At 44.2% G+C, this 12,195-nt stretch overlaps 1 protein-coding gene across 1 annotated transcript in view; it reads right to left on the reverse strand.

Annotated features, from left to right (window-relative positions):
• Positions 1-1,169: 1,169 nt before the first annotated feature.
• LOC311129135 (lysine-specific demethylase 5A-like) overlaps positions 1,170-12,195 on the reverse strand; it is a 39,584-nt gene continuing 28,558 nt past the window's right edge. Inside the window, exons 22-29 of the mRNA XM_084161427.1 lie at positions 10,093-10,272; positions 9,206-9,772; positions 8,832-8,990; positions 8,389-8,517; positions 7,945-8,089; positions 7,466-7,686; positions 5,526-5,981; positions 1,170-2,606 (exon numbers count right to left, since the gene is read on the reverse strand). Coding sequence (XP_084017553.1) covers positions 2,253-2,606; positions 5,526-5,981; positions 7,466-7,686; positions 7,945-8,089; positions 8,389-8,517; positions 8,832-8,990; positions 9,206-9,772; positions 10,093-10,272 — 2,211 coding nt within the window. The 3' untranslated portion in view covers positions 1,170-2,252. The remainder of the gene's footprint in view (positions 2,607-5,525; positions 5,982-7,465; positions 7,687-7,944; positions 8,090-8,388; positions 8,518-8,831; positions 8,991-9,205; positions 9,773-10,092; positions 10,273-12,195) is intronic.

Raw genomic sequence — 12,195 nt, forward strand, 5'->3', positions numbered from 1 at the left:
AGAATTCAAAAATTAGTCAAGTACGTACCATTCATTGGTTGGGGTGTCTCAAGTCTCAGGGTTGGCTCTCTGTCAGTGAATATTGATCTGTACTGTTCACATTTTAGTATTTAACATGAGGGGCGAATAGGGGGTGGGATGTTGTAATCCTAAATTTAGGCTCAGCCTCCAATCCACTCTCTGCCCATATGACCACTCCCCTCCCCACTTAGGTACTCCCACTTATATTAATATACAAGGCAAACGGGTCCATTTAGTGAATATTGACATGCCAACAAATGAACAACCAAAGATAAATTATACAATTTGTTTTGGTTAATGATCCAGTGTCCAACTGCGATCACCTATGTCCTGTCTCGTGTTTGCAGTTTCTCTCGCTGGTTAGCTTTTGTCTCTTTAAGAGGTGAGTGGGTCAAATGGACCTGAGGAAGCAGCGGCGGTCAGGACTGGATTTTACTTGGCTTTGCTTCCACTGGTTGGTGGTTTCCCCTACATAAATGAAGCAGAGGTGTTCACAATCACATTACATACAATTAACGCACCTTTACTGCTTTCCCCTTCACAGGTACATATAGAATACTAATGTGAATTTAAATCCTGCGATTAGATATTTGCATGATTAGACTTATCACCAAGCCAAAACAATGAATGAGGGCAGAAACAGAAATTGTAACAAGTTCATAGTATTGTTGCATTGTTTCAAGAAAATTGATTTCATATTGTGTACAACAGTCAACTGACTGCCAATAATAGATTTTTTTACTCTTAATGAACCTTTCCTTCTCCTTTGACAACTCCAGGTTAATCTGGGATTGGGCGTGAGACGAAAAAACATGTAAAAAACACGGGAAGCCACGTGCGGCCAGGGAGATGCTGCTCGATACTATGGAGCTCTCGTAATGGGTTTAATGACTTTTCTTTTCTTTTTTTTCACCTACCAGAAGTAGTTGTGACAGACAGGCCTGAATCCATAGATCCCACATTTAGAACCCACGGCTCCTAAAACAGTAAGGCCATCTGATGACCCACCCAAAACTCTAATCTATCTAAAAGGTAGTTGGGAGTTTAGACATCTGATGTAAGACATTGGCATTGACATATCAAATCATCTCAAACAGGAAATTGTTTATAATGGTATTGAAAATAAAACAACAAATGCTGCTCCTTACTCATTTGACTAGGAATTGTTTATTAAAGGTGAGAAAACAAAAAACAGCCACATCCAATCACTTAATTGCTTCAAACACATTATAAATACGTATCACTACATACAACCATTGTTCCTAGTCCTACATGGAGCTGTTATTTATTGTTTGGGGCCAGGCAGAGATGAGAGGACACTGAATGTGCATCCCGAATGTTTACATTTTTGTCATTTAGCAGACGCGCTTATCCAGATCGACTTACAGGAGAAATTAGGGTTAAGTACCTTGCTCAAGGGCACGTCAATAAATGTTTCACCTAGTCAGGTAGGGGGTTCGAACCAGAGACTTTTCGGTTACTGGCCCAACGCTCTTAACAGCTAGGCTATCTGCCACCTCAGTACAGTCATCATGAATCTGTGAAGGTGTAACACTGCGTCACAAATGGCAACCTATTCCCTTTATAGTGCACTCCTTTTTACCAGAGCCCATGTAATGCACTACATAGGGAATAGGGTGCCATTTGTGACGCAGTGTTACACCTTCACAGATTCATGATGACTGTATTGAAGTTTCTGACTGTAGTAGGACTGAGGCAGATTGGCTCCAAATAATTATCAGAGGGGGGGGGGGGGGGGGGTAGAGGACGTTACAGACCCGAAACTCAAACTCAAGAAACACACAAAACGGCCCATGGTCATTCCTAGTTGTGCACAGTGTGCTCTGCATTATAAGGCCTTCTTTAACAGTTCTGAATTAGAGAAAAACAAATCCTCATCAACAATTGGTTCCCATGAGAGAAGAGGAGAGGGAGAGTGGGAAAAAAGGTAATCTGGAGTTTTAGTCTGTGATGCAGAAAATACATCGCTCTCCTCAAACAGGACCACAAGCTTTTAGCTGAAGGTCTCGTTTCTTTGTAGCATTATTCTCATGGGAGTATCATCATCCAGTCTTGAGGATACCCCTTAATTTGAAGCCCCTCTACCCAGTAAGTCAAGAGGAGGGAAATCTGTCGGTCTGAACAGGTCAGGGTCATCCAGACTCAAATGGTCTGATGCGAGCTTCCCGGGTGGATGTGTGTGTGCATGTGGTCTCTGTCCTGGGTCTGCGCTAGCTGCTCTCCTGAGTCTCTGGCTGCTTCTGTTGCTGCATCATTTGGGTCTGGGAGGGGGGCATCATTATAGAGGGGGGCATAATGATCTGGCTCAGCCCACTGCAAACTGGCGCGTCCAGCACCACCGGCTCCTCACAAACACGCTCCACCTTCACCACTGCTGTAACCCCTCCTCCTCCTATGCCCATGCCTCTGCCCACACTTCCAACTACGCCCCCACTCAAGATGGCTGACTTGCGGTTGCAGTCGATGCAGATGTAGTCCTCGTTCTCAGCCATCTCGCAGGTCACACCCACACACACCTGGTGGAACCACTCGTCACAGCCGCCATCGCACTGAACCCAGTCCACCTGACAAAGGGAAGGGAGACATACACACATTCTGCTTAAATCAGGACATAATATCATCAGCTAGTGCTCAGATTCACAAGCGTTATACTTGTAGATGATTTACGTTTTTAAAAGGAATATAGCATTATGTACATGAAGTATGTATAATAAGCATGATAATTATGTTGCATTTTATTATGGTGCATTTAAGCATAATACAATACAGTCCGCCTTCAAGTTCTGTTAAGCTGGAGGATATCACCATGCCTCTGATGTGCTCTGAGAGCACATGGATGGGTAGGACTGGGAGGGTGGTTAGGCTACTCATTGACTTACTGACTAATTTACAGTCATCCAACAGCACATAATACGTTATATGTAACTCTCTTTAAGGTGTTCCAGTGCTGTTACTAACTGTTGATATTAAATTATTTCATGATGCTCACTTCCAAAGAGGTTTGCGTCACAGTGCCCAATATTAACTCGGCATACTTAGCTCTGCATCATAGTCAGCAAACAAAAATACAAAGTGAGACATTCAGTTTTTGCTCTGAATAGAGCTAATATCATTTAACCTCCTAAAGGAAAGTATTCAAACTTTGTAAGACAGTTTGTAAACGTGATTGTGATATACTAAGAGAGGAGATTGCTGTGGAAGACTTAAAAATGAAACATCTTATTCGCATAAATGTCCAATGATTTATTTGTAAAAACAGTCAGTGTTTCCCAAAATTATGGGTGAACGGTAGAATGAAATGTTGATCTTAATGTAATAGATATAGTTTAAGAAATTATATACAAACTACACTACCAGTGAAAAGTTTTAGAACACCTACTCATTCAAGGGTTTTTCTTTATTTTTACTATTTTCTACATTGTATAATAATAATAATAGTGAAGACATCAAAACTATGAAATAACACATATGGTATCATGTAGTAACCAAGAAAAAGTGTTAAACAAATCAAAATATATTTTATATTTCAGATTCTTCAAATAGACACACTTTGCCGGGATGACGGCTTTGCACACTGTTGGCATTCTCTCAACCAGATTCACCTGGAATGCTTTTCCAACCGTCTTGAAGGAGTTCCCACATATGCTGAGCACTTGTTGGCTGCTTTTCCTTCATTCTGCGGTCCGACTCATCCCAAACCATCTCAATTTGGTTGAGGTCAGTTGATTGTGGAGGCCAGGTCATCTGATGCAGCACTCCATCACTCTCCTTCTTGGTAAAATAGCCTGGAGGTGTGTTGGGTCATTGTCCTGTTGAAAAACAAATGATAGTCCCACTAAGCCCAAACCAGATGGGATGGCGTATCGCTGTAGAATGATGTGGTAGCCATGCTGGTTAAGTGTGTCTTGAATTCTAAATAAATCACAGACAGTGTCACCAGCAAAGCACTCCCACACCATAACACCTCCTCCTCCTCCATGCTTCACAGTGGGAAATACACATGCAGAGATCATCCGTTCACCCACACAGTGTCTCACAAAGACACGGCGGTCAGAACCAAAAATCTCCAACTTGGACTCCACACCAAAGGACAAATTTCCACCGGTCTAATGTCTACTGCTCGTGTTTCTTGGCCCAAGCAAGTTTCTTCTTATTATTGGTGTCCTTTAGTAGTGGTTTCTTTGCAGCAATTCGACCATGAAGTCCTGATTCACAGTCTCCTCTGAACAATTGATGTTGAGATGTGTCTGTTACTTGAACTCTGTGAAGCATTTATTTGGGCTGCAATTTCTGAGGTGCAGTTAACTCTAATGAACTTATCGTCTGCAGCAGAGGTAACTCTGGGTCTTCCATTCCTGTGGAGGTCCTCATGAGAGCCAGTTTCATCATAGCGCTTTATGGTGTTTGTGACTGCACTTGAAGAAACTTTAAAAGTTCTTGAAATGTTCGGTATTGACTGACCTTCATGTCTTAATGTAATGATGGACTGTCGTTTCTCTTTGCTTATTAGAGCTGTTCTTGCCATAATTTGGACTTGGTCTTTTACCAAATAGGGCTATCTTCTGTATACCCCCCCTACCTTGTCACAACTGATTGGCTCAAACGCATTAAGGAAAGAAATTCCACAAATTAACTTTTAAGAAGGCACACCTGTTAATTGAAATGGATTCCAGGTGACTACCTCATGAAGCTGGTTGAGAGAATGCCAAGAGTGTGCAAAGTTGTAATCAAGGCAAAGGGTGGCTCTCAAATATAAATATATTTTGATTTGTTTAACACTTTTTTGGTTACTACATGATTCCATATGTGTTATTTCATAGTTTTGATGTCTTCACTATTATTCTAAAAAATAAAGAAAAACCCTTGAATGAGTAGGTGTGTCCAAACTTTTGACTGGTTCTGTGTATTTATAGAATTATACAATTTCTTAAAATAGGACCTTCTTCTTGGTAAGGACACTTAGGAGTAGGTTCTATTCCATTGACTGAATTTGACATTTTGCCTATGCATCTCTACTTGTACTTGGGTCAAAAACAGACTTGTGTTTCTGATAGGGCACGCCCTCTCAGGCCACACACTGACCTCTGCTGCACCCTGTTAACCAATAAACACTCACACCTATAAATCATCTGTCAGATCGATTTTGAGTCGCTACATCCTCTCTCAAATGAGCCCCATGTCCAAAAATGCTCCTTAGGCTATATTCAAGGTCTGACGACAACTACAGAAGATGCACTGCCCTCTGCAGGCAAATGAATGGTCTCAGTCAGTTGGTCTGGATGGGACATTTGAATACCAGGACAGAATCCCTAGGCTGAGGTTGTACCCATAGACACAATAATAGCCCCACCTAGGTGTTCTGACCATTACACCCCTCCAGTTATTTTGAAATGTGCATCAAGTAGTGTATACTGGAGATAGGGGTTGATTTGGGACAATACACACACACACAGCTGTGTATATGCTTCTCGTGTTGCTCTCACCTTGTCCTTGCAGGGTCTCATACAGTTACTGGACGCACAGACTGCGTTTTCATCATTGGAGTCCTCAGCTCCGGACCAGTCGTATTTCGACGGTATATCCAGGATCTTCTTCTCTTTACTCTTCTCCATCCCCTCCCTGACAGCCTCAGCCTTGACCACAGCTTTCTCCTTCCTCTTCCTCTCCTTCTCCGCTTTAGCCAGGCGCTTGGCCAGCTGTTTCAGTTCACGGTTCTTATCCGGGTTCAGCTTCAGCTTCTTCTTCTTGGGTTTCCCCAGCGGGTCTAAGAGGCTCCGTTTCTGATCCTTTGAGGACTTGGGGGACCGCATCATGTCTCCGACCCCGGAGACGGCTGTCATGAGAAGCTGGTGCTCCGCCCTCTCCAGCTTCCTCTTCCTCTTCTTCTCAGAGTCCTTCATCTTGATCTTCATCGGCTTCTCAAACTGAGAATCGTCATGCTGGGAAGGGAAGACAGGAAAGAGGGATGGACAAAATTGCTCAATTAATAAAAGCACTTTCAGTAGAGATTAAGTCCATTAAGTAAACTTAACCAGGTTCCAGTAAACCAGCCTTAGTATCACCCATGTTCAGTTCAGATTCTGACATACGTGTTTTCAGCCAGTGACTGTGTTTTCTTTACTGGCGCTGCCCTCTTGGCCAGGTCTACCTTGACCTCAATGGGTCAACCTGGTTAAATAAAAGAACATACACTAAACAAAAATATAAAACGCAACATTTTCAAAGATTTTACTGAGTTACAGTTCATTAGGAAATCAGTCAATTAAAATAAATTCATTAGGCCCTAATCTATGGATTTCACATGACTGGAATATAGATATGCATCTGTTGGTCACAGATATATATATTTTTTAAAGGTAGGGGGCGTGGATCAGAAAACCAGTCATTATCTGGTGTGACCACCATTTGCCTCATGCTTGCAGCGTGACACATCTCCTTCGCATAGTGTTGATCAGGCGGTTTATTGTGGCCTGTGGAATTTTGTCCCACTCCTCTTCAATGGCTGTGCAAAGTTGCTGGATATTGCCGGGAACTGTAAGCGCAGTCGTACACGTCGATCCAGAACATTCCAAACATGCTCAATGGGTGACATGTCTGGTGAGTATGCAGGCCATGGAAGAACTGGGACATTTTCAGCTTCCAGGATTTGTGTACAGATCTTTGCAACATGGGGCCATGCATTATCATGCTGATACATGAGGTGATGTGGCGGATAAATGGCACGACATTGGGCCTAAGGATCTTGTCACGGTATCTCTGTGCATTCAAATTGCCATCGATAAAATGCAATTGTGTTCATTGTCCGTTGCTTATGCCTGCTCATACCATAATCCTACCGCCACTATGGGTCACTCTGTTCACAATGTTGACATTAGCAAACTGCTCGCCCACACGACACCATACACGCTGTCTGCCATCTGCCCCGTACAGTTGAAACCGGGATTCATCCGTGAAGAGCACACTTCTCCAGCATGCCAGTGGCAATCGAAGGTGAGCATTTGCCCACTGAAGTCGGTTATGCCGCCGAACTGCAGTCAGGTCAAGACCCTGGTGAGGACGACGAGCCCGCAGATGAGCTTCCCTGAGACAGTTTGTGTAGAAATTCTTCGGTTGTGTGGTTGTGGTAAAGAACCTTTCAATTCTCTGGCAACAGGTCTGGTGGACAGTCCTTCAGTCAGCATGCCAATAGCACGCTCCCTCAAAACTTGAGACATCTGTGGCATTGTGTTGTGTGACAAAACTGCACATTAGAGTGGCCTTTTATTGTCCCCAGCAAAACCCTTGAATGAGTAGGTGTGTCCAAACCTGCGTAATGATCATGCTTTTTAAATCAGCTTCTTGATATGCCACACCTGTCACTTTACATGTTGCGTTTATATTTTTGTTCAGTATAAGTGTATACACACCAGTGCCTCTCTCCTACCTCCATGACCTGTAGGAACCTCTCCTCAGAGGGAGGGTGTGTGGCCTCCAGGATCCTCCAGGTGTGCTGGGTCTCGTCCAGGGACACCTCAAGCAGGTCCCCCACCATCATCAGCTCCTCCAGCTGGGCCTTGGCCGGGGGGGACAGCTCCAGCACAGGGGGCTCCAGGGAGCGGGGCACCAGTGGGGTCTTTCTGGGCTGCTTCCTGGGGGTGCCCTGGTCTGGAGGGTAGAGGGAGAGAAGGATTCATCAATCAACCAATGAAACACACATTTACCTTCTCAATACCTACATTTACATGTATAGCTTTCTGTACCTTGACATTCTCGTTTCTAAATAAGGTCCCAAAGACAATTCACATAAGGAAAATAAAACAATACTCCAGAACATTGAATGGATGACACATTTATAAGTTACTATTTTTAAGTATAACAGGGAGACAGAGTTTGCGTAGCCATAGATTACATGCCATGTCTTACTCTGCGGGCAGGACTTGGAGGCAGAGGAATAGGCGTGTTCAGCGCAGAAGGAGGGTGTGGTGGGCCACATGTGACTGACTACTTCCTCTGACTTGACAGGGATCTCCTCATCACAAAACAGGTACGGCTTCACCTCACCTGGGTCCTGACACACACACACACACAGAGAGACAGCGAGAGAGCGTGCGAGAGAGAACGTGAGAAAGTGGGGCAGGTGAGGACACAGTGCTAGAAAAGCAGGATTTGCTAAGTGCTGTGTCTTTGCATGAGATAAATTGAATAGTAATGTTTTACTGGCTTTGTTACTCCTGCTAAAACATTGCCTATAGAAAACTAGCAGCTATACAGTAGTTTTTGGTTTTATTTTAATTGATTCAACAGGTATTTTTGATATTTAAAAAAACTGATGTTTGAGAAAACTCTCCATAGGCCACACCACAGTACCTTCATGTCGTAGCCATAGGTTTCCCTGATGTCCTCGTCTGAGTCCGTCTCCTCGTCATCGTAGTCGACAGACTGGCGTGGCGACGCTGCCCTGCTGAACCCTGCCTGCTGGAACGTCTGGATGTGACCCTACGGAGAGAACAGAAGTCCACAGTCATTCTGTTACTTCTCATCAGTAGTAATATCACTACTGTGGAACCAATCTCTCTGTTTTTCGCTCTCTAATGCACTGAACAAACAAGAAGGAAGAGAAGGAGAGGACATTAAAAAAACATCAGTCTCTTGACCTACCTTATCCCTGAGCATCTTGTTTAGAGGAATGACTGATCATGAGAGCAATAAAGAGAGATAATGGCCAACTTTTACACTGGACGCCATGTTAGCGCCTCCAAACTCTCTCTATACATGGCTCTGAGTACCATACGGCAGCATTAATCTCTTACCTGCAGGTCTGGGTTTGCGGCAGCCTTCTGCAGCTCAGCGTTGATGATCTTCTCTGTCTTCTCCCGGGCAGCCTGTTCTACCATCCTCTGACTGAGCACCGACAGCTTGGCCAGGGCCGAGGACAGCTCGTCTGTAGCCAGGGCCTGCCTGGCGCGGTCCTGCAAGTAGAGATGAATTAGATTAATCGATTCCATTGACGCATTTAAATAAACAAGATTATGTTTTGATTCAGCATATGCGTGGCTTTTCACCCTTGCACATATATATACTTCTTATGTTTTGCAGGGAAAACTCAGATTATAAACCAAACTTTGATTAATCAAGCCTAGCAACCATCAAATAATTGATTCTGAAAACTTGAAGTCATCCCTACCTGCCAGCCCATGGCCCTCTCCGTCAGGCACTGTAGGGCCTCCCCCTCGGGCAGACGCACCGGCAGCTTCTGGAGGGACACCAGGAGAGACAGGATGGTCTCCAGACGCGGCCGACGCGACCGCTGGCACAACGGGCACAGGAACTTGGCCTCCTTGCTGTTGCTCTGCCAACCGGCCGAGCCCACGAGCTTCTTCTGGGAGCCCGTTTTCGGTAACGGCACGCAGGCTCCGTGGAACCAGTCCTTGCAGAGTTCACACTGCAGCATAAACCCGCTGGCAGTCTTACGACACAGACAGAACTTGACCTCCTCGATACGGTCAGCCATGGCCATCTTAGCCAGGTTGGCGGCTCGGAGGGAGTGGATGGCCTCAACCTCTTTCTGCTCCTTGGATTTGAATGCTGCTACGACGGTGGCCGGGTCGCAGGCGTCTTCGTAACTCTCGTCCAGGTCGCTGAGACCCTCCAGGTCCAGACCTTCTCTCTCCTTCTCAAGGAGCTCCTTGACTCGTTTGCGTTTGCTCTTGCTGTTGCCGTAGATACCAATATCCACACGCGGACTAAGGACCTAAGAGAGACAACACACAGAGAATAGAGATTAGCACAGATGTTATCAAACTACTAGTCCTATGATAATATTGGTCCTATTCCCAACTACCTACAGTTTAGACAGATGGAATTCACAACAATCTGCGTATGGTGGTCCACCAACTTCTGCACCATTCTACATAGCTTACGCAAATATCTCATATTGCACTCTGGGGTCAGCATAGCCTGAAAAGGGCTGCTTGGTTGGAAAAAATCTTTCAAACCACTATTCTCAGCGACATACTCATCCATTATTTCTCAGTGCCTAGGTACAGCCCAACCCAGGGTATTATGCCTTACCTGTAGCAGGGTGTAGGTGGAGTTCTTCTTGAGGAAGGTACGTGCAGTCCTCTCCCTCCAGGCGCGGGCCGAGGCCACCTGCGATTCGACCTGTGGCAGGGGGTCAAGCCGGACGGGGATTGAGCGACCCCTCGCCAGCAGGCTCTCCAGCTGCTCCAGGTATGCATAGTTACTGCCACTCTGGAGGGAGTGAGTCACACAGGGGATCAATACAGGGAAATTAATCATCATTGTCAAAAGAAATTAAAGCACGTAATGCATAGCACAGTATGAACCTTCCCATTCACATGTATCATTCATGTTCTGACGACAAGAAAAATTACAAACTTATCTGGTAACAATAACCAACTATTTATATGCAAGTAAAGTTCCTGTCGGATAAAAAAACAAAAACTCACAACAGTCCTGATGAAAACAGTATTTATACCTGTAAACTTTCCAAATGTCGACAGAACAAAATATGCTAGACAGGGGATACTTGTTTTGTCGGTGAAATAGATCATGCGACAAATGCAGTGGAAACGCTTTGATGCGGATTTGTTGATGGTATAACCATCATGTCGCAGTAAACTTGTAGACACAAGATAATATGGTTGTGTGGTCCTCCCACTATGACTTGGAAAAGCATGCACACTGCACAGTTTATTAGGCTACAGATTAAATACATTTAATAAATTATGAACTTCACAGGGTGGGGAAAGTGCACAGTGATTATGAGTATGATGCTTCTCTCCAATAAATATTGAAGGTCTTAATTTTATGCTGGTGATCGGTGCTTGGCTGTCAATAAATAAAAATGATCTCGCTCTTATCCATAATCTCATCATAAAGCACATCCCATTTTGTTAGACTTCAGTGCGGCTTTTGACATTATTGATCATAGTCTGCTGCTGGAAAAAGTATGTGTTATGGTTTTACTCCACCTGCTATATTGTGGATACAGTTACCTGTCTAACAGAACACAGACGGTGTTCTTTAATGGAAGCCTCTCCAACATAATCCAGGTAGAATCAGGAATTCCCCAGGGCAGCTGTGTAGGCCCATTACATCTTTCAATCTTTACTAATGACATGCCACTGGCTTTGAGTAAAGCCGGAGTGTCTATGTATGCGGATGACTCAACACTATACATGTCAGCTAACAAAGAGTTGCAGTTAGTTTCAGAGTGGGTGGCAAGGAATAAGAGTCCTAAATATTTATCAAACTAAAAGCATTGTATTTGGGACAAATCATTCACTAAACCCTAAATCTCAATTAAATCTTGTAATAATTAATGTGGAAATTGAGCAAGTTGAGGTGACTAAACTGCTTGGAATAACCCTGGATTTTAAACTCTCATGGTCAAAACATATTGATACAACAGTAGCTAAGATGGGGAGAAGTATGTCCATAATAAAAGCACAGCTCTACCTTCTTAACAGCACTATCAACAAGGCAGGTCCTAGAGGCTCTAGTTTTGTCACACCTGGACTACTGTTTAGTCGTATGGTCAGGTGCCACAAAAAAGGACTTAGGAAAATTGCAATTGGCTCAGAACAGGGCAGCACGGCTTGCCCTTGGATGTACACAGAGAGCTAATATTAATAATATGCATGTCGATCTCTCCTGGCTCAAAGTGGAGGAGAGATTGACTTCATCACTATTGACATGTTGGGTGCACTGAGCTGTCTGTTTGAGCTACTGGCGCACAGCTCGATCACCCATGCATACCACACAAGACATGCCACCAGAGGTCTCTTCACAGTACCCAAGTCCAGAACAGACTATGGGAAGCGCACAGTACTACCTAGAGCCATGACTATATGGAACTCTATTCCACATCAAGTAACTGATGCAAGTAGTAAAATTTGATTTAAAAAACACCTTATGGAACAGCGGGGACTGTGAAGCAACACAAACATAGGCGCAGACACATGCATACACACGATAACATACGCACTATACACACACGTACACATGGATTTACTATATGTACTGTAGATATGTGGTAGTGGTGGAGTAGGGGCCTGAGGGCACACAGTGTGTTGTGAAATCTGTGAATGTATTGTAATGTTTTTAAAATTGTATGAACTGCCTTAATTCTGCTGGACCCCAGGAAGAGTA

This window comes from Coregonus lavaretus (assembly GCF_964263955.1).
Source record: "Coregonus lavaretus genome assembly, chromosome: 5".
In the NCBI taxonomy this organism is placed as follows: Eukaryota; Metazoa; Chordata; class Actinopteri; order Salmoniformes; family Salmonidae; genus Coregonus; species Coregonus lavaretus.